At 36.3% G+C, this 22,334-nt stretch overlaps 1 protein-coding gene across 7 annotated transcripts in view; it reads right to left on the bottom strand.

The window, feature by feature from the left end:
- col18a1a (collagen type XVIII alpha 1 chain a) overlaps positions 1 to 22,334 on the bottom strand; it is a 65,408-nt gene that overhangs the window by 24,693 nt on the left and 18,381 nt on the right. For 3 of the 7 annotated variants that reach the window (XM_043249297.1, XM_043249299.1, XM_043249301.1), the window contains exon 1: positions 4,371 to 4,661. The exons of 1 other annotated variant lie outside the window; for it this stretch is intronic. In XM_043249297.1, coding sequence (XP_043105232.1) covers positions 4,371 to 4,551 — 181 coding nt within the window. In that variant the 5' untranslated portion in view covers positions 4,552 to 4,661. Of the gene's footprint in view, positions 1 to 3,545; positions 4,662 to 22,334 lie in introns of those variants that run through there. 3 more of the 7 variants (XM_043249296.1, XM_043249300.1, XM_043249295.1) reach the window with 2 other exon arrangements.

The following is a 22,334-nucleotide window of genomic DNA, read 5'->3' as shown; positions in this document are numbered from 1 at the left end:
GTGGAAAAGGTCCACGAAAGGCCTCTGACCCAGTGAGAAATCTAGCAGAATCATTTCCCAATGAAGCCATTTTTCCAAAATCCAATAGTTCTATCTACAAGCTTCATCGGAGCCCAGACACTACATAACCCTATTATGATCTGTGACAGTATTTGAGAAAGCTTTCAGAACAGCCATGGGAGGATATGAGACGAGACCGTACAGAAGATGAAATGTGAGAGCAGCAGTGAGAGGGAGTAGTGGAATAGAAGACATTACTTACAAAACTATTTTTTAACATTGTGACAGCAGCTTTAAAAAAATATTGGTCAAAGCTACACTGCAGCTCACAACTTTGGGGTCAACTTTGGGGTTGTTTTGTTTATTTGTTTGAAATAAATTCTCTCTTTTATTCTGGATCCATTGCATTTAACAAAAGTAAGAGTACATGCATTTTACGTGTTACAAAAGATTTCCATTTCAAATAAATGCTGTTGCGTCTTTTAAACTTTCTATTCATATAAGAATCATGAATAAAATTTTGCATGCATGGTTCCCATAAAAATATGAAGCAGTACAACTATTGTCAGTATTGATACTAATGAGAAATATTTACTGAGCACCAAATCACAATATTAAAAGGATTTCCGGTGACTGAAGAGTATGCCTGCTTAAAATTTAGCTTAGATTCAAATAGAAAACTCTTTTGCCTGCCCCAAACTTTTTAACTTTATGGTACAAAGTAATACATATCTGTTGCCTAAAAAGTCTAATTATTTTCTCTCTTTCTTTTTTTTGTGAATCATCATGTCTCAAAAAACACTTCCAAACACGCCCATAAACCTTATATGGTACTATTCTTCTTTTTGCATATTTTTTATATTTAGGTTTAATACGTTCATCCTAATTTAGACTGTTTATGTGCCAGCTAAACATAAATACATCATCTTAAATGATGCTGCTCCCTAAAGAGGTTTTTTTTTTTTTTGTAGCTATACTCTTTTAAAAGTAAGGGGAACTTTAGGCAGAGGGAATTCTGATGGGCAATGCAAATACCTTAAAATAACATACTAATTGACAAGAAGACCAATCAATTGTAGTTAAAGGAAGACTAGACAGTCTGTTACATATTACCTTGTCCTTTGCAGATGGCCCCAGAGCCTCACGAAAACTAACAATGGCTAGACACTGTCACACTTAACAAAACATTGCCCCAGACGATTTCACTTTCCAACAAGCCGCGCACCTGGATTTCACTTTTTAGCATGCGATGAAACAAACGTTGCACCCTTCACATGTAGCTAACATGAGAACTGTATAATCAGCATAACTTAAACCGTAAAAAACATAGGGACGCTTTACAGCCACTGAGAAAGCCTTGCTTTCTGACATGCTGCTTGCATTATAAAAAACATTAATATTGTGGTTTGATCTTATCTGCCCTGAATGACTCTAAACACTGCCAGATCTAATTCAATTTAGATGTTTCCTTTATGTGAGATGATGTAAGATATGGTTTATGAAAAGAAAAACAGACTCTATAGCAGAATCAAACACACAAGAAAGCCTGGGGCTATGGGTTTACATATATCCAGTAAATATTTCTATACATAGTCATATACATAAACAGTCTTGTGTTATACTTATAATTGAGAACTTGATGTTGCCATTAAGCATTATACATATTTATAGGCTTATTAATTATTGGCATATTTGTATTATTCTAATATTAATACAAATGTCTAATATTTTCTTCCACTGTGCCCTTTAAGATTGACTAAAACATGTTGTCCACTTATAGTTGTCAATATAACAAGCTGTCAGAATGATAATGGCTTTTTTAGACACACTTTCGAGATAAAGAGCACTTGGCCCCAGCAAATGAAATTCAAGCAAGAGCCTATAATAGTAATATAGAACCATCCAGAGTAGCTATTCATCATAACTGTTTGCTCATTGTGTATTTATATATGTTCATTTGCTTCACATGGCAGTTTATTCTGTAACCGTGTTTCTAGATGTTTATCACAAAACCACACAAATACCAACGGTGTGCTCTCAGGATTTACTTGGCAGAGGATTGCAATCATAAATTCAGTCTGAACATATGGACTAACAATTCTGTTTAAAGTCACTCCTGCCAAAAATGTTCACCTGAAAACTGCATTTACTGCATCTCAGCACAAAGACATACTTATTAGAAGACAGATGGCACTATCCTTCAGCAGCTGAGACAATGAACATTTATCTGTACTCCACAGTCATACTCTGGAACGAGGGGGGAAAAGTCATATGAACGGCATACACTGTCAAAAACAACCCGAGATCAAAGTGTTTTCCTTCCAACCTTATATTCAATAAAAAGAGCTCATGTTTCAACACCAAAAAATATAGTTTCAGGCAAAGAAGAGAAGACTCTGTTGGAGCATCTTTACTTAATACAGCTAAATTAACATAACTACTACTGACAACAGAACTGATTCTGTTTAACTTGCATTGCTATTTATTAGATCAGAGCGAAAGAACCTTCCACTACCTTAAAATACATGCTTGCATGGAGGAATGCACTGCAATACATCCAGCTTACAGGTTACCAACTGCATGCTTTGATAAGAAACAGCATGCATTATAGAGGATCAATGTGCAGAAGTCTTTCTCTACATTTTTTTGTACCTGACAAATATTATTTGTAAGATACCCAACCTAAATGTAGGTTTAGAAAGACTGTGGGGTATTTTTTATGGTGAATGTTTTTTCTTTCTTGTGCTCGGCAAATCCAACATTTAGGACAACTATAATTATCTGTGCAATTACAATACAATCAAAACTCAGTTTAAATCATAATTCTCAAACATTTTACCAGCTGCTAAACAAAGTTAAACTACTTTGTACCAAATGATCCTCAGCAGATCCATATTTGCATCATTGCAAAATTAAATGTACTTCAGGTTATTCTATTACTGTTACTGCATATTCATGGCTTGGTTCACACATTGGTTATGACATAATTCAAAATTCCCTCATTTTTTGACTGGTGATCTTACAGTTTACAATTTCTTGTTTGCTTGATAATTTATAATAATAATAAAAAATATATATATATATATATATATATATATATATATATATATATATTTTTTTTTTTTTTTTTATATGTGATTAAATTAGCTTAGCATTAAAATATATAATAAAATAAATAATAAAATAATTAATTATATGAATATACAAATGTCCATTCATGCTTGAGAACAACAAGACCGTGGGAACTAAGAGTCTCTTTGAAATACAAAGACATAAACATGCAAAGGCTTGATTTAGTAGTGCCATGCAGTCATCCTTCACATTTTCATGCAGTTTTGACAAGCGTGCAGAGTGAATGCGTTGAAACACATCTCCCCAGAGACTCTGAGTGCTTCCAACTGTTGAAGACCACACAACACTTACGGACAAACAAAACCCCTTGTGAGGACTGGTGAACAACAAACAGACAGACAGGTGGTACTGGTTGAAAATGCATCTCTCTTCTTTTTTAAGAGAAAAGAGATGGCATTCTAACCAGCCGTTACCTTTCTGGTTACTAACTGACAAGCACCGATACCCATCATGCTTCTCTTCGGGCAGAGACTGGCACTCCACGGGGAGGCGGCCCTCATCCAGGAGCGTCCAGCAACTGTCACGCAGGACCTCGCAGAAACTGCGACAGGGCAACGGGGGCGGCAGTCCAGGTGGGCCGCACCGAGGTGTCAACAGCAGGCAGAAAAACCATTCCAAGCTATAATGGCAGTTTGACCGCAACAGCCATGCCCATTCGGTCAAAACCACCCGAACGTCCTCCACGCTGCTTTGATTTAGAAAATTTGGTACTGTGAAACTCTCCACTCCCATTCTGGTGCAAAATGGCAAATCAGAATAGACTGGCAAGCAGCGCGGGGTTTCGACGGCTGTTGAAAAGCTAGCTACTAAAAACTCGCTTTCATTTGTTAGTAGACTATCTGAGACAGAGTATTCTGAGGAATACAATGTCGTGTTATCATAATCATCATGCTCTGTAGAATTACGCCCATTATAAGTGCTAACATTTTTATGAGAAAAATTGATGCTTTCATTAAATCGACTGTCTGTTGGGTCGCTGATGTGCTGAAGTCCATCCATTTGCTCCTCTTTGGTCTCAAGTTTAACATTTAACACATGCAATCTAGCATCTTCACCAGCAATACCCAAAAAGTCGGTTGACGTAACATATGCAGATCCGGATCCGGAAGCTAATTCAGACCATGACCCGCTAGATTCTGATTCAACCCCCAACCCAGACCTGAACTGTGATTTGCTCTCATAATGACCTCCATCAGAACTGACCTCTTTCAGGACCTCAGTTACGGAAGCACTTGTACCTGTTGTTCTGGGCGGTTCTGTCCTCGGTGGGGACGTGGGCCTTACAGTCGTCAGGTAAGCCGGTGTCTGTGTGCCCTTTGCATTTCCTTTCGAATCATCAAACCAGAACCAGCCCTGCGTGTGGCGTATCCTCGAGGACACCAGAATAAAGAGGCACAGCCAAAACCTGAGCTTAGACATCACGTTCACGTTCAATTCAGCAATTTGAACAGGATCCTGACATGCCTTCAATAGTAATCCACACCACACACACACAGGCTCGTCCCTGGCTCACCGTAAAGTCACCACAATCAGCCCACAAGCCAGGCAGGAAAAGTTTAGAGGAGGAGTAACATATTTAAAAGAGAGCTGGGGGCTGGTTCGTCATTGGCCGAGCTTGGGACATTTTCCTCCCCCGTAAGCTCCATCTCCCCTTTGTCCTTGTGAAAGAGTGTCTCTGATGATAGATATTCTTACCAAAAATGCCTTCAAGGCGTCCTTTTGTATACCCCGGTGCTTCTAAATGCCCTCACTGATGGAATTTAGAGTTGTTTCAACTTACTTTTACAGCCTTTAAAGGGCCAGAGAAATTCCTCAGACCCCCTGTTACACAGAAACAAGCTGTGCAAAACAGTTCTTAAATACAGAAATGTATGCTCTGATGTCAATTGTAGTTGGAACCAAAAAAACAAGAACTAAATTAGCATTTTCTGAATAAAATATTGATTACAATTAAAAAAGTAATTTTTCGAAATGCTGCATCGGTGACACTTTTCAGTATTACAGTAACAACCAATATGCAAACTATGATACCTAGTTAGAATAACTTAATAAGGATCCTTCTGATGATATTGTACAAAATGTATTCCCTGTTGGGGAAATAGAGGGCTCGTAAATCACTTCATAACTGCATCAGTGAAGTTCAAACAGTAGTCAAATCCACTCTCCAGCTTCGAGCTGGAACAAGCTGTCTAAAACTTCACCTCCAGTATATGGGCTGAAAGCAACCTCTATCCAGTCAATATAAATCTTGCTCTCTGGCTTAAACTTACAATTAGTTTTGCCCGAGCCCACCCCTTCCTCTGCACACAGCAGGACACAGTTACAGAGTTATCTAGAGCTTGTTCAGACAAGTCTACACGAGCTGGTGACAGAGACCCTCTACATGCTAACTGACACTCTATGATGACTGTCAAACTATTAAGATTTATTCTCATAAGAAACATTTAAAGTATGCACGCATGCATTAATGGACGTTGTCCGTCCCTTGGTACATTGTAAAAAGTTACGTTTTTTAAGTTAAGGAAGTACGTTTCACAAAAAGTACTTTTATAATAATTTTTCTACTTCAATTAGTTGCAGTTTATTTGTGAATTTTACACAAAGTAAAAATGGTTTCTATACAACTGTATATGAATATGCAATGCATATTACAATGCAGTATCTTAAATGCATTGAAAATTAATTAGAAACAGTCACTAAATCATGTATATGTATTAAGTCATTTATACCTTTGATATGTTTAAAGAATAAATTAAATTATGTATTTTAAAAAATGCACATTGTCAACTAACATTACAGTATGCACCACTTTAGTCATAAAAATGGACTAGATATATTGACAAAATATAAAAGCACAAACCATATAAAAACTACAACAAAATAGATAAGCATCTAAACTCTGATCATGTTTTTCAGCTTAAAGAATATGACTTGCATGAAATCTTTTTCTTCTCAGCACACCCTTTCTTTTAGTAGTGTGAAGTAAAAGTTAAAGGAAGTTATTTTATAAATAAAAAAAAACAACCTTCACACCTCTCCTCAGTCTAACACTATAAGCCAAAAGATACAATGAAGCCTTGTGTGATGTTGCAGACAGAACAGACAGAGCGCTGGATTTAAGATGAGTCGAGGACGCATAATAATGTAAACTGGATAAAAGCTGAAGCAGGGGATTTGGTTCAAAGAGGTCTCTAGAGCTCTCTTATTAAACAGTGAAAGGGCACAATGAGCAATGCAGATTTTCCAGAAACCTACAACGTCTGCCAATCCCCTTGAGGAACAATGAAGAAGTCAACCCCACACAACAATTCATCAGGAGGCACAGACAAAATCACTGGGGCTGCCTACAGTGAGTGTGGGAATGACATTAACAAACACTGAGCAATAGTAATGTGGACAGTCCTCGAACCCCAGCCAAAAACACAGTGAATCTACTAGAATGGACTCAAGTGGACGCTGCTGGAAGAGTTCTCATTGGCTCTGTGCCAAAACCTAGTGAGGTTCCTGTATAGACAACTAACTTCACATATAGATATTTCATATGAAGACTAGGAGGCTTGGGACTGTCCCATTGTTACAAGTTACAAGTTCAAGGTACAGAAAAGTATGAAAGACATCGGCAGAATAGTCTATCTGCCGTCAGTGGTACAACCGTAATGTTATAAAGCTAATGGAATACTTTTTGTACCAAAAAAACCTCTTTGTTCCACAAATTTGGGCACTGTAGTGTCATTTTGGAAAATATCCCTGCACGCAAACAGTGTACCCTGTTCTGTGTCAGCCTCGAAAAACATGCACAATATTCATTTAAATGTGTTCAAAGTGTAAATCCACATATAAGATGTATCCCTGTGTCGCAGCTGATATAGAAGAGAGTACACTATTTACCTTCTGCCGATGCTGTCCAAAATGGCAATATAGTGACCCTAAGGTGCCAAATTTGTTAAATAAGGTATTTGTTTTTGTTTTCTCGTCGCTTCATAACATTTAAATTGAACTACTGATGACAGATGGACTTTTCAAACTGTAATTTTGGGGCAAGGTAACCCTTTAATCAAATTTTGAGGTAGAACCTGTTCATTACCCGTTATCAATAGTGTGGCAATGTGTGTAGTCCAGGTCATTCTGCACAGCTTTCTGCTGGTCAGTGTGGCAAATTCACCTAACCAATGTTTAGTCTTCAGGCTCAATCCTGATTTCCACCGAAAAGACTGGATGTTGTTTACAAAAATTCATAGTAAATGTGACAGCAAATGTAACCTCACCGTGTTTGAGCATGCACTACATTGTTAAATAAATAATATATATATATATATATATATATATATATATATATATATATATATATATATATATATATATATATATATATATATATACACACACACACACATATATTACGCATTGTCACATAAATATCGCTATGAACTTTTGTGAACAGTTTGCCAACTTTCCAGCAGCTAACTAAGCTTTAGTGCAGACAAGAACTTGTTTAGTAAACAAAAACAAAAAAAGTAAACAAAAAATGTTTCATTAGAACAGTTTAGCCAATTAAAAATAATAAAAATAACCTACACGCAGGAAATTAATACAGTAAGCATGATTGGACTCTATTACTCAATGTAGGTTTAATGGAAGTATGACTTTCTTCACTCTTTCTTTTTTTTGTTTCTTTACACAGGAAGTAAAGGTTACTGCAAACATAGCTTTTCCTTTACCCACAAGGACACTGAAACACAAGCAGCTATGAGAACATGACTCTGACACATGCTTCTTATTACCTCAAGTCAAAATGTCACATATATCACAAAAGCAGCTAACGATTCAATTACTGGCTGAGGTCCTGCTGTTAGCTTTTACACAAGGGTTAATGCTAAACCTCATCATTCAGGTCCTACATGGGTGGGAATCTTAGTTTGCAATTCTCCACGGTGACTCCCTCGCAGTCGTGACCTTTCTCGGCGCATGTTCAGGGCCAATGTGTTCCCTTGCCATCAGCCAAGAGGATTTTTTTAGTGGATGAAAGCTGCACTCATCAGGATGTGATTTAACATGAATTGTAAAAGATATGGCAGCTTTTGCTCTCCGCTGGTACAGAAATAAAAAGGTGCTTGTGCTGTTTTTCTTCTGGGGAGTCCCTAGTTTTTAATGACTGAGAAATTCTTGGGTGCCAAGGAGCTCTAATGATTGGAAAGTTTGCCATCTGAGCTTTGTTTTGGGCATAACTGGTATTAATCATACACCAATACCACACAAGTTAGTCTGAGAGGTTTGAGGTGCATGAGAGATGATAGGCCAAAAAGGATGGGTGGCCAAAAACAACACCCACACCGGTATGCTTTTAGTCACACTCCTCTGCAAAGTCCTATGAAAAAAATCTTTTGCTTTCCTGACATTTCCTGCCTCTCACCGATGAGAAATGTATCCTGGACATGTAGTGTCCTTGAAAGTGTCTGAATAAAGATATCTATGTTTTCATTCATCCCTCTTTGTTTGGATGTTTTCCCCAAACCTCATAAGTGTGTATATTACCAAATTAAAGCAATAGTTCCCCAACCTCATAAGTGTGTATATTACCAAATTAAAGCAATAGTTCAAACAAATTAAAATCTTATATTGTACACTACTATTCACAAGTTTGGTCAGTGTTTTTTTTTCTTACAAATAAATACTTTCATTCAGTAAGTTCCAATTAAAATGAACAAAAGTAGCAATATAGACATGTATAATGTTACAAAGACTTCTTATTCAAATAAATACAGTTCTTTGGAAAAAAAAAAATCAGCACAACACTTTTCAACACTAAAAATAACAAAATATTTTTTGAGCATCTGCCTTGTGGTCATCTTTTTTGTATCTACATTTTCTATATAATTGTCAAACTCTAAAAAAAGACAAAAGCTCTAAAACAGTTATTGAGAAATTCTGGTGAATATTTATGGTTGAATTTAAGTGCATATAATAGTTAAAAAATCTGTGTTTGAAGGTATACAGTGTATTTTGTGTATATATATATATATATATATATATATATATATACAGTATATATATATATATATATATATATATATATATATATATATATATATATAAATATATATAAATGACATAAGTTGGAGAAATACAGTTTTTAGGGCTGTAACAGAATCAAGATGAATTGGAAACTAGACAAAATAAAGAATCTTGTGAATTTAAGCAAAGCTTTCTGTATTTACAGGTGAATGCTTGTAATTAAGTTGAGCACAGGGATAATAACAGCATCTCATCCTGTTTCCGCTGTCCACAGGATTTCTTTTTAAATGCAGAGAGAGTCTGAACCTCTTACTCAGGCTGACATGCCAAAAGCAGAAGTTATGAGAGGTCCTTGATCCACAATAACACAGAAACAGATGTGACACAGGTTTACTGCATCAGTAAACAAGAGAAGACAGAACAACAAAACTTGATTAAGTATGTTTTTTGGAGGGATTTTCCCACACAGGTTTGTCATTACATAGTCAAACAGTATTCACGCAGACACTCCCACAGGCTTTTTAATGTCAACTTAACAAAATTCTGCTCCTAATGAATCCCAAAGTCAAACAGTCGAATAAAATGTTTACACACTTTGAGGTAGAATAACCTACAAAGTAAACCTTCTCAATGTGATCTTGTTTTAGTATGCGAGACTAACTTAAGTTTTTAATAAAGAAAAGCTTCTATATAACACAGATTTAAATTGGAAGATAAAATACAGATTGGATTAATCTAACCTGTTAAGACCATCTAAAGGGAAATACTTAGTGATCACATGCTGCAATTACACTCTTAGACTTCTGAATTATGCTCATGTGACCCTCTTTAACCTTTACTGCTGTGTCAGTCCTAAACGGACACCGTACTGGACTGCTTACAGAATCATTTAGATGGGTCACGTCACCTGCTAGTCCAGCTATTTCATAATAATGGCATGTCTACTAAAACCTACATATTTTCAGAAACACAAGCTTACAACACTACACAACACGCTCAAATCATAATATATTCGATTAGTGTCATTCTAATGACATGTGCATACCTACTGAAAAGCTTTAGAATAGCGCAGCAGTCAACATGAGAATAATTGAGCATGTAATAAGACCCCTGTCAAAAAGCCAGAAGATATTCAATCCCCCCCCTCACAGTGTCCATTCAGTGTTCTATGCATTGTAGCTTCCTCCAGTCTGTCCTCGCCTGTCAGGTCTCCCATCTCATCTCATTTCAGAGAACTATACATCCAATACAACATTACACCATACACCTAAATTAGCGAATCTGATATGCATAGGCTCACAAATGCTGTAGATATTCCAACACAAGTCCTTTATTATCGTTGTTATTTTATATGTGTCTATGATTATTTTATAGTACTTCGAATAACAACTTGATGATGACGAACGATGACCACGGCTGTATCAGGTCATATGAGAGTAAGAAAATCATGAGCGTATTTTCGGTTTTGGGTGAACTAGCCCGAGGTAAACACACAAAGGAAGTGGAAGCGGATATAGCAGGCCGTGCTGCCCATTATCTACACACACTGAAAGATCTATGATGATCTACGAGCGCTCTGGAGGAGCATATGGCAGATCCGTATGATGTGTTTTTACAGCTACAAGGGGTTGTCACCCCTGCACGGGGTCTCCATGCAGCAAGGTCAGCCTGAAAATACAAAGCTACATGGCTCAGTGATGTTACAAGCAGCTTGCACAATAAAAACAACCTCGACCTGAATCAGCTGTAAACTAAAGCACGATGAAATTTAGATCCGACAACATTCACCTACACTGTTGCGACATCCTTATTTTGTATTTGCAAATTACTGTTAGCTTAGTTAGGACAAAAAAAAAGATATTCATTTGGGGGGTACAGAAGGATGCCCCGTTTCAAACTTCAAAGGCTTGGTGACAATGACACGGAATGCATGGCATGCCTTCATGACACCAGCAGGCTTTTGTCTGGACCTCTCCGGCTCTCTGTGGGTAGAGAAGTCAGCAGGCGAGCCACAGGAGGGCATTTACATGTTAAACACTGCTTCCTCGGGGAGGGCACGCTGGGATGAGTTTACCCAGGGGGACAGAAGACCGTTTAAAAAAGTAATGAGTTTAGTTAAGAGGAATCTCCTGAGAGGACGGTGGTCCTGACTTCATCTGATCTCCAGTCGCTCCTAATCACTGTCTCTCAGTGATGTGTCAACCTGTTGTGTTCAACTGTGTCAATTCTGAAGGCATATATAGTTAATTCTACACAATGGACTTTGTTGTCCAATTAATAGGCACAAAAAAAAAATAGAAATAATATAAAAAAAACAGAAAATAATATAATAAAAGGCAAACAATATTAGAATAAATATTAAAATATTATAATCATTTTGTAAAAGTTAAATACAAATGTTAAATATTTTAAATATAAATGTAAAATACGTTACATGTTAAATCTAAGTTCTGTTTGTGAAATGTTTTGAGCAAAAAGTGCTTTAAATGAGGCTTAAATGTAAAAACAATTCAAAATATATAGCTTAAGTGCCAACATTATGAATGGAAATATAGAAATGGAAAAAAAAAAAAAAATTATTAATATATAAAAATTAATAAGCAAGGTGAGGCAACTTTATTTATACAGCGCATTTCATACACAATGGTAATTCAAAGCGATTTACATAAAAGGAATTACAAAAATCATAAAAATAATCTTTAAATAAATAAATAATAAATAATAAGATAATATAAAAAATTCTAAAATCTATAATAATAATAATAACAAAAAAATTGATTTGTGTATAAATTAATTGATAAAATATACATAGTAAAATGATATAAAAATATATATATATTATATTAAATATATATAAAAATAGATAGATCATAGATAGAACATCCCCTTCTTCCCTGGGCTTTGTGTTATTTTATATTCTAAAACTGCTCAGCTTAGACTGCTGTCTTGTAAATCTTAGAAGGTGACAGAGAAAGGGGGCCCAGCGAGATGCTACGATCTGAAGGAAAACCTTTCTGTCCCTTCTTACACCCCCCACCCATCCAGCGCACTGTAAAACCTCCAATCCTACAGCACGCTCCACTAAATCTGCCAGAAGACAACTGCTTGGAGAGCTGGACAATTCCCTTAACTTTTCAGCGTTATCTATGGACTTGAAACCAAATCCTTACAGCTCCACCACGGGAAATAAAAGAGTAGAATTACAACGCTGACCTCCAGGTCAGCAGTTCATGTAAAAACCAAAGCGTCAAGAATTCCATAAATGAAAACAGACTTCCAAATACTGACGCTAGAAGGTTTGCAGAATGAGGTCAGCTCATCAACAGTCTATTCGGGCCTGTAGGAGACTTCGAGGAGCGTGTCTGGGCAGAAACAAGTGTCTTCTCTGCTCTGAGAAGTCTCCCATTGAGAAATTGTACGGTTTAGGGTTGATGTCTGCAACGGAAAATATCTCTCAGGACTCTGTCAGGGACGTGTCACGGCCCAGCAGTGCAGATAAGGAGGGCCTCCACTTGACAAGTATCTTTCAGATCCCATTCAAGACCTGCGCTCTGGGTAAACACAGGCAACAGAGACAAGGGCATGAAAAGAGCAGCCCAGAGGGTCTTTATCCTGCTCAGACACGCGCTGCACACGCTCTCGTTCATTTCATCTAATGATCAAAACTTTGCATCCCCTGGAAATCTTTCACAAAGTCCACACTAACAGCGGATAACAGATGCTGCAGTGTACATCAGAACAGACCAAATCTGGACGCAGCATGCAGTCTAATGTGATCAGGGAAAAGACTGAGAACTTTTTCGGATTTTACAAAGCGATACAAAACAGAGATTTATTGCTAAATGCCAGAACAAACCACTGCCAGAAAATGATCACATCTCTACGTCTTGGGCCTTGTAAACATAATAGCATATATTTTTTATTGCTGCGTAATAATATAGTTTTAAAGATGTCTGAGAATGCTTTCCAACGGCAAACAAGATGTCAGTATAGCATGAGTGGCTCCCTCCGGTGGAAGATGAGAGCTTTACACAACACAAGCTGTTGTATAAATGAGATCTCTTCATAAATATTAAGAATAGTAAGGTTTTTTTTAAATTACCATTCAAATTATCATACTGATCTGAAGGATGTTGAATTTCTATGCTAATAAAGTTGGAATTAGTCGATTTTTAATTATTTGTTAATGCATTAACAATGAGCAACATTTTTGGGTTCATTTAAATCGATAAATATACTATTTTTCATTGTTTAATCATGTTCATTGATAATAGACTTTTAAAATACATATGAAGAAATGGATATACTGTAAATTTAAACTGTTTATTATTTGATCATGATACCAAAAGTATACAAGATGAGCATGTTATAATAAGGACAAATATCACAATATTTGTTACCTACTCTTGAATGTCTTAATGATCTGACTTTTCAGGTTTTCCTTACTTTTCCCTCGGTGGATAATAAAACAGAAAAAAATTGAATTGTAATTATTTTATTTTATCCATATTATCTGTAATGCATCAAACCTTATGGCTCATATTCAATGAAATATGAGAATATGGAGCTCATATTTAGGCAGAAAAAAGAAAAAAGAAAAAAGTCTTTAAATATTAGTAGAAGTCATTCTAATCTATTATTAAGACCATTAAACATTTCACAGCAAAAAGAACTAAAACCAACAGCTAAAGGTCATTATATTTAGAAATATGTCCATAAAATGTAAAAATTAATACAATAATCACCCACCTAAATGTTTTAAGGAACACCTTACCAAGTGAACAGTAACTATCCAGCTTTTTTTTTTTTCCTACTTTTTCATAGGAACACACTGTTTAAAATGTAGTTATATTTTGGATTTAACCAATGATATTTATTATCCTTCTCCACTAGAGGGAACTACAAACACTCCATGTAATATATATCGAGCTAAAGAGTAAAGAATATGGCATGAGTGATGCTTAAAATTAAATAGGTTTAACATTGCAAAGATTAGTTTCATTAAAAAAAAAAAATCTATAATCACTGTTATGTGCACTTTTACTGTGTAAAATCCCTTTGTTTGACAGGCTATGATTGCATTACACATTTACAATGACAATATACACTCATTACTGCATTAAAACAGCCTGCCAAAGCTTTACTGGGTTTGATCACCGAATCTATATTTTTACGTAATACAGATCAAGCTTGAGGAGAGATCGTGCATGTAGAGCAAAAGCATAAAAAAACACCCCCTACGGCCAGAAGGCACCTGTTCAAACACGCAGGCAGACACACACGCTTGGCTGTTAATAAGACTTGTCAGCATCTGATGCTGTGCTCTCCATAACACTGCAGTTCACACAGTTCAGACGTGAGGGACGGGGCCGAAAAAAAGACAAACACAGAGGGGCGTCCCTCATCTGCTACTTAAAGTGAAAGAGTGTTGACGTTAATGCCTTTTATCTTGTGTATATCAACACACTTGGGACCCCATATAACATACGGTTACAATAATGTGCTGATTGCACATCACTTTTCTGACTGGATCGGGTCACGTAGGCATACTTTAGATTTTCAGCATTTATACATACGTGCCATACAACACATGCCTACCGCAAATGCATGAAATATAACATATATCGCAAATATTATTTATGTATTATTTCTTTATTTATTCATCCATTCATTTATTTTACAAACGTGCCATATAAGACATGTATAGCACAAATACATTTGGGATACCCATAAATAACCACAAATATGATTATAATTATATATGATGATACAGCAATATTCGCTGGGCAGGTGAAGCCGATGCAACAACCTCACTGTTTTCGCCCTAGATAAGTAAAAGCGCATGGTATTTTTCCACTTTAAGCGGTCACGCATCTGAGTAATGCTTTGCTAGATCTCAAAATCATCACGAAGAGCTTTATCTCGAGCAAACAGAAAGCTCAGATCAAAACATTTTCGCGACGTAGGCCTGACTACAAAGCTGCCTCCAAACCGCGAGCACATGTTCTACATTACAGTTCTTGGATGTGTTGGGTTTTCGATCTCTGAAAGTGTTTTGCCATTTTAATTAGCATAGCAAGAATAAACCTGATTTCCCAGAACATGATTTCTCTAACAGTTCTCTAACACTCCATTAGGGTGCTCTGCTGAGTCTAGTGCCAGAGGGCCTCTTGGGGTGCTGAGTGCAGCCTTTCCCACATTGACCTCATTACAGAGGACACCTCAGTCAAAGCACTATCATTAGCAGGGCTTATACTCTGTACTGTGTTACAGCGTGTGTGTGTAAGAGTAATGTGGTTCGCGCAGACAGGCTGCATTGCTGGACATAGGACCCGTCTGGCAGGAACAAGCCTCGTCTGTGACTTGTCAACGGTGGGATTGCGCTAATTATTTACCTGTGCTGAGATTTCAGCCCTCTGACACGACCAAGTCAAGGACGAGGTGTGGCCGTCCCCGTCCGACCATCCCTCCTCGGGTCATATTAACTGGGAGCGAGGGGTGAGGCTCAGATAAAGCAAACATGCCTGAGGAAAGGCTTTGTTGAAGCTGAAACTCACAGATGACTACTCATCCTTCCAAAGTGAGCTCAAGCTAACACTTGCCTACGCAACTGAACAAAAGTGGCCCAGATTAGGATTAAGTATATTCAAAAAGTGCATATTTTAAAATGTACTCCTAAGAAAGCCATGCATTCTCACAAAATGGAGAATGCATTTTTAAAATGTAAGACTATTATTAACTTGAAAAGGACAAACTAAACTGATTATACTCTAGCATCACTTCTAAAAAAAATTTAATTGTCAATAGATATATTATTAATAATATTTGTATATTTATTTATAATCCATATGTTTATTATTGTTTTAATAAAACATAACATACGACTATTATTATTAGTAATATGTATTATTATTATTATTATTATTATTATGTATTAATACTTTAATTATACTATATTATTACTACAATAGTACTATATTATTATACTGTTATCATTACTATTATAAAAAAGTTTTAAATAAAATATATATATATAATGTGTATATATTATGATTTTATTTTGTACTATTAAATTATGTACTATATAATTGTACTATATATACACATACACACACACACACACACACACACACATATATATATATATATATATATATATATATACAAACACAAACTTTCTTAAAAAAATCTATGCATACACTAAACATAAAATTGTGTATAAACTATACTAATCATACAAATATTGAGATTAAAATTAAATTATTGTAAAAAGTATCCCACTAATCCTTACTTACAGATTCTAAAAATACAGTGTAAAGTTTGATAATCTCAAAATGGCCAAATACTAGCTTTCTGTCTGACCGACATATCTTTTTATTAATATGACAAAGGAAAAGAAATGTTATGAGGTGAAAGTCTAACTCTTGTGACCAAGCAGTGGCCTCTGTCCTGCCCTCCTTCATTTCCAACAATGGCTTCACTGACCTCCACACAGAAACCCACACCTGTCAGTCTTTAAAATGCCCATCAATCTGTTTCCTGAAAAGAGAGCCCTCTGCTGTCCTAAAGCTCTATTGAAAGCCACCAGGGGGATGGGGACGCTTAAACACAACAGATGTTTGTTGGGCAAGGTCTTTGAAAATCTGGATTTTTGCATCAGAAGACAGCAAAACTTCCAAAAGTGGACAGACAACAGTACGTAGTAACTTCCCACAAAGTCTATTTGTAATGGCCCCCTAACTAAAACAATACCCTTACATAACGTCAAAAAAAATAACTCAAATGAACTTGCAAGCAAATAAAAAAAGGACATTTTGAAACAAACAAGTTATATAACTGAACATATTTCAGCAGTCTGCTGGGTCATTCATGCAGAGACAACTATGACAAAACCACCAAAAAGACCCATAAGCAGTCAGTGTGACTCTTATCAGAAGGAAGTGACATATTTTCTAATTGTATAAAGTAGAGTGCCAACAGCTGCCTTCATCACGTCATGGGCAGAGAGGAAAAAACAAATGTTAACTGCAAAATTACAACAACGTGCAACAAAAAATGCAACTAAAATAAAAGCATGCATAGTTACAACGACAAAATAAATAAAGCCAAGGATAAACAATTTCCCATGTCTTTTGGTGCTGAAGTCAAAAGCCATACATCTGTTTAAGCTCTGAGGTATTTTTGCTGAAAATTCATTTGTTAACAAAATCAAGCAGAATTAGACAGATGCCAGCATAGACAAGGTGCATGATACGTCATATGCCATAAGATGTTACAAAATAATACAACAATAATAATTAAATATTATTAAATGTAAAATTTAAATAACAGATGTGGATTTACATTAAAAAAGTGCATTGAAAAAAGGATTGAAAAGTTCCTTTTCAAATAATTTGGAACTTTCTATTCTTGAATAAAAAATCTTGAAAAAAATGTATAAAGGGGATCTTTACACTAATTAATGTGATGCGCAACAATTGTTTTTTTTACATTGATAATGTATCAAATTTGCATGATAATGTCAAAACAGAAAAAAATACTACTTTTTACCGTTAGAAATGTAAAAATAAATAAATATATATAATAGTACCAACCAATGTGACAAAAACTTTGGTATTGCATTGGTTTGGCACTTGATCTAGAAGAACTACTGTGATGTACATCTCGTGCACATACACCCACCTACTCGTATTAATACTCTGTCACTCTCACCTCCTCCATGGGTTGGATCACAGACAAAAGAGGGGAAACGGAGGTGGTGACTTGAAAGCATTAACATCTGGAGAAGAGGCCATAATGGGACGCGAGCCACCCAACAACATCTGCACACATGCTTTAGTACTAGGAAACCTACAATATCATCCTAATTCTGATCTGAACACTACTCTTTTCCTTGACGGAAAACACTACATCCGCTGCATTTATTGGACGCCTCGTAATACTGACAGGATGTGTTTGTTCTTCTGGGAATTTCACGGAATGGATATGTTTATCCGAAAATTATCTGTTGCCTTTGCGTTTACTTCCAGATAAGTAAAGGCTTTAAGAATGAAAGGGTATTCATTTTCAAAAAGCATCTCAGGAGAAGGCCGATTCTGCAGACATCTCTGGGGTTAGGGAACAAAGCTGCTTCAAAAGGACAGCCATCAGGGTGACGAAAAGGTGGAAAATGCAGTCTGCCAGAGGGAGAATAGCTGGGTCCTCCCTGCCCTCCCACCAAAATACTGGAGCAGCTCACAGTGTGAGATCTTTTCAGACCCCAACGCACAGTTGGATAAAACATGTTGAAACCATGGGGTCAACCGTGTCCCTTCCCCCTCTCACTTTTTTCCATTAAGGGACTAAAGCTTTCAAACATTAACGCAAACATAGTCACTGATAATTAATGCCACAGTATTAGTATATAACTCTAGATAAATGTAAATAAAGTGTGCATATTTTTGGTCTTGGCTGAGTAGATTTTCTGCTCTGCTGCTGAAAAACAAGTAGACTAACTTCTTCTAAAAGCTCAGATCACGGTTGCTATAGAAAGCACGATACACATAGGAGATCTAGACAGGTGGTGCTGGGAAGGTGGAGGGCTAGGATGAGTAAAACACTTCCTCCAGAGCAGTATAATTAATACAATAAAAATGTTATTAAATTAAATTCCAAGTTTGGGGCTGGTACGGCATTTTGTGTTTTGAAAGAAATCACAAAAATGCAGTCAAATCAGAACTATTGTATATTTTAATACCAAATAAATATGCTGATTTGGTGCTGGAAAAACATTAAAAACCTTTCTGACTGATCCCAAAGTTTTGAACGGTAGCGCACAAGGCCAACAGGCGCATTTAGACCTCCCTAAACGTTCACAATGCCTTTGATTATGAGCTACACGTAGGAAGGTTCCCTTCAATACCAGCATTTCCCTTTCCCTTAAACTATCAGCTCCTATTTTAACAGAATATATGGGAATTTCAGTGAGTGCAGGAAGCTTTTAATCAAGTAGAAACGAGGCAGCCCAACAGCAAGTGTTTTGTCAATATTGCTTCATCACCTGTGCTGGTCCCACAGGACCCACATGTCTGCACGAGACCATAGCATGTAACCTTTATTTACTTTGTTAAAACCTAACAGCATGAAGTAAGGACATTATGTCTGTCTACTCTTTCATGTCAAGCCATTTCCTTTGTGTCACTCAACAAGCCCTTATTTAAATACATTTATATTTGGTTTAACAGCATCTCGCTTGACATGACCTTGTCGTTTCGTTGTACATCAACCCGCATAATTTGGGCTCATTTAATGATTCTGCTCAAATAAAATGTCCTTGATTTTGTTACTACTTAAAATGCTACACTAAAGCAATGGTGAAATAACGTCCCAGACATATAGCTTGGTCTTAAACCCTAAAGACAGGAAGAATGTTTTTTTTGCACATGAGGAATTAAGGGAGCAGCTACTGATGTGTTAAGACATGACTTTACATAAGCTGACACCAGCAAAATTGGCAAGAGTTAGAGTTTGGTTCATCAGTTTATCAGACTGCTTTATCCCTTTGATTCATAAAAAGTTACTGCATTTTAGCCAGATACATTTTTGTCTGAACAGAAAAAAAGCTTTCGCCCTGAAAATGCAGACTGGCAGAGGTAGGATACTATTGCTGATAAGCATATTCAGGTCTTTTTATGGTAGAAATTAATTTATATTAATTAATTTATAGAAATGTTAATTTCTACTGCAACAATTACACTAATAATGTGCAACAACTCTAAAAGGCCTCTCGTAGCTCCCTACAGTGAATGTTATCGAGGTTAATGACATAGACACAAGTCAGTGACTCAGTGGCTTAAAGTAATGAGTCACGGCATCATTATGTCTGATTTTTCCCTTCACTCACTCATGGGAAACTCCTACACGTGTTAATACAACCATGACAATAGTGTTTTGCATGTATATTCTTTAGCACAGCTTTCTATGCATTCTATTTAAAAGTTCTTGCATATTTCCTTTTTGCAATCTATTAAGCATTGCGTAGGTATGTGCTCGAAAAGCTTCCACATCAGTGCTTGTGACCAGAGTTTTCATAGCAGGGGGCCACTGGGTCATTTCAATTGTGGCCCACCGGCCAACGCTGCCTAGTAATCCTCGAACAAGACTCTACAGTCATTCAGCCTGAACATCAAAAGCCTCCCTGCTAGGGCTACATTCAAAAGCACTTTTCCACAGGCCTGTCTGTGAAACAGAGCCCTTATAGCACTTCCATGTGATAAAACAACTTGTATTTGTCTAGATGCTTTTGCTAATTCAAAATTGAATTTATTATAAAGCCCTACTGACTGAAATTACTGTGACTTTGCATAAAAGAATCGATTTGCTGTTATAATGGAAGAAAAAAAAATAAAGCTCTAGATTATTAAACAGTGTGCCAAAATTTATTAAGCTGCCTTTTATGACAGTATAAATATTAGTATACAATTATATGTGCCTTTGGTACAGAAGGCAAGATACATTGTTAAATATTATTATATTATTATTATTATTATTATTATTAATTAAAAAGCATTAATAATTTTAATTACAATACACAATCATTATTATTTTATTATTATTTTAAAAATACATAAAACTATTTTATACCTAAAAGTATTAGCTTTTTAAATTATTTCACACAATTCCTAAAATTATGTATAAAAAGTACTGATAAAAATGTTACATTCCAAAGAAAATTCATAAATGAATGAATGAATGAATAGTTAGTTTTACTCAATATGCATGTGCAAGAAAATTTGAAAGAAAATATAGGAAATAAATTTAAAGGTGACATATCATAAAATTTTGAAATATTCCAGGTTTTAAGTGCTAAAATCAGGTCTGCACCTACCAACCTGCAAGCCTTTTTTTCCTGCAAGCCTTGGAAAAAACGAGCGTGCCTGATCTTGCTCCCCTGATGTGATGTTGGTATCTCATTATAATATTACCACCCCATAATCTGTAAGTTTCCACCCAAGGCGCCATCATTTTGCAAGCGACAACGTTGCCATGGCGAACATTTGAGCAAACCATGCTACTCTAACTTACATTGCTGCTGCCACATAGATCTAATATAAACATGTGATTTATTTTCATTTATATATAGTTTAGCTTCACAGACATAATTGACCGATTGTTTTTAACTGTGTTTTAAATTGTGTTTTAAATTTACATTTCAGAAAAAAAAGAGGGATTAGCCAAACTCACTGCCCTGCTCTGTGGTCACATGATCCTGAACTTCAGCTGTCTGTAAGTCCACAGGCTGACTCACATTCCCTAGGGAACTAGCCTGAGTAAACTAACCTTCCCTCAGGACGCAAGAAATGTTTTGCCTCCTCCGTACTTCCCTGTATCTGTCGCGTGCTGGAGGCATTCGAGAGTTTTTCCCAGATCTGAGGGTTAATGTGCTTACTCATCAGAGCAAGAGAGAAAAAAAATGGAGAGGTAGAGTTTTCAAGAACACCCATTATTCTAACCATTAACACATAATGTGAGCCTTGATGTGTCTGTAGGGGAAAGAGCTTATGAGAATAGAATTAATGAGCACGATCACAGAGCCGCTTTGAAACACCGCTATCCCGATGAGTGCTGAGCAAACAGACAAAGAGGAAATCTGGAGGGCCCACGTACAGTCCGCTAACCTGATGTGACTGACAGAAATCTCTAACCACTTATAGAGGCTAAAGTAGAGAGACGGAAAGAAACCAAATTCTGGCTAAGAAGATCATCAAACATCCACTGCCTCCGCTCTTCCTATACTCTCTCTCCTCTTATTCAACCCCAAAGACCCCCTGAAGAGAATACATTCCAACTTAATTATCCCACTGGAACAAAAGAGCCATGCCAAACAAAAAAAAGAGAGAGAAAGTGCGAGAAAACGAACAAGAGTTCAAATCATATTGAAGCTAGGCATTATTTACAGGCCAAAGAGCCAAAAAAGGAAAGGACAGACGTAAGAATGCATCAAAGCTTCCTGTTTAGAAACATTCCGTGATCTGTAATAATTCATGTTTTGCAGTAAACAAACTGTTTTCTTGTTTGGCGGCAGACAAAATCGTACAAATTTACACAAAAAAAAGGAAGTTTAGCTTGATGTTCTCAGCAAAAGGAAAAAAGCTTGTAAGACTAGCTTGTAAGACTTCCTAGTTCCTTAGTTTTACTATACCTTTAAAGCT

The sequence above is a fragment of the Puntigrus tetrazona genome, chromosome 9 (assembly GCF_018831695.1).
Source record: "Puntigrus tetrazona isolate hp1 chromosome 9, ASM1883169v1, whole genome shotgun sequence".
NCBI lineage: Eukaryota > Metazoa > Chordata > Actinopteri > Cypriniformes > Cyprinidae > Puntigrus > Puntigrus tetrazona.
This window is presented reverse-complemented; position numbering and strand designations above follow the sequence as displayed.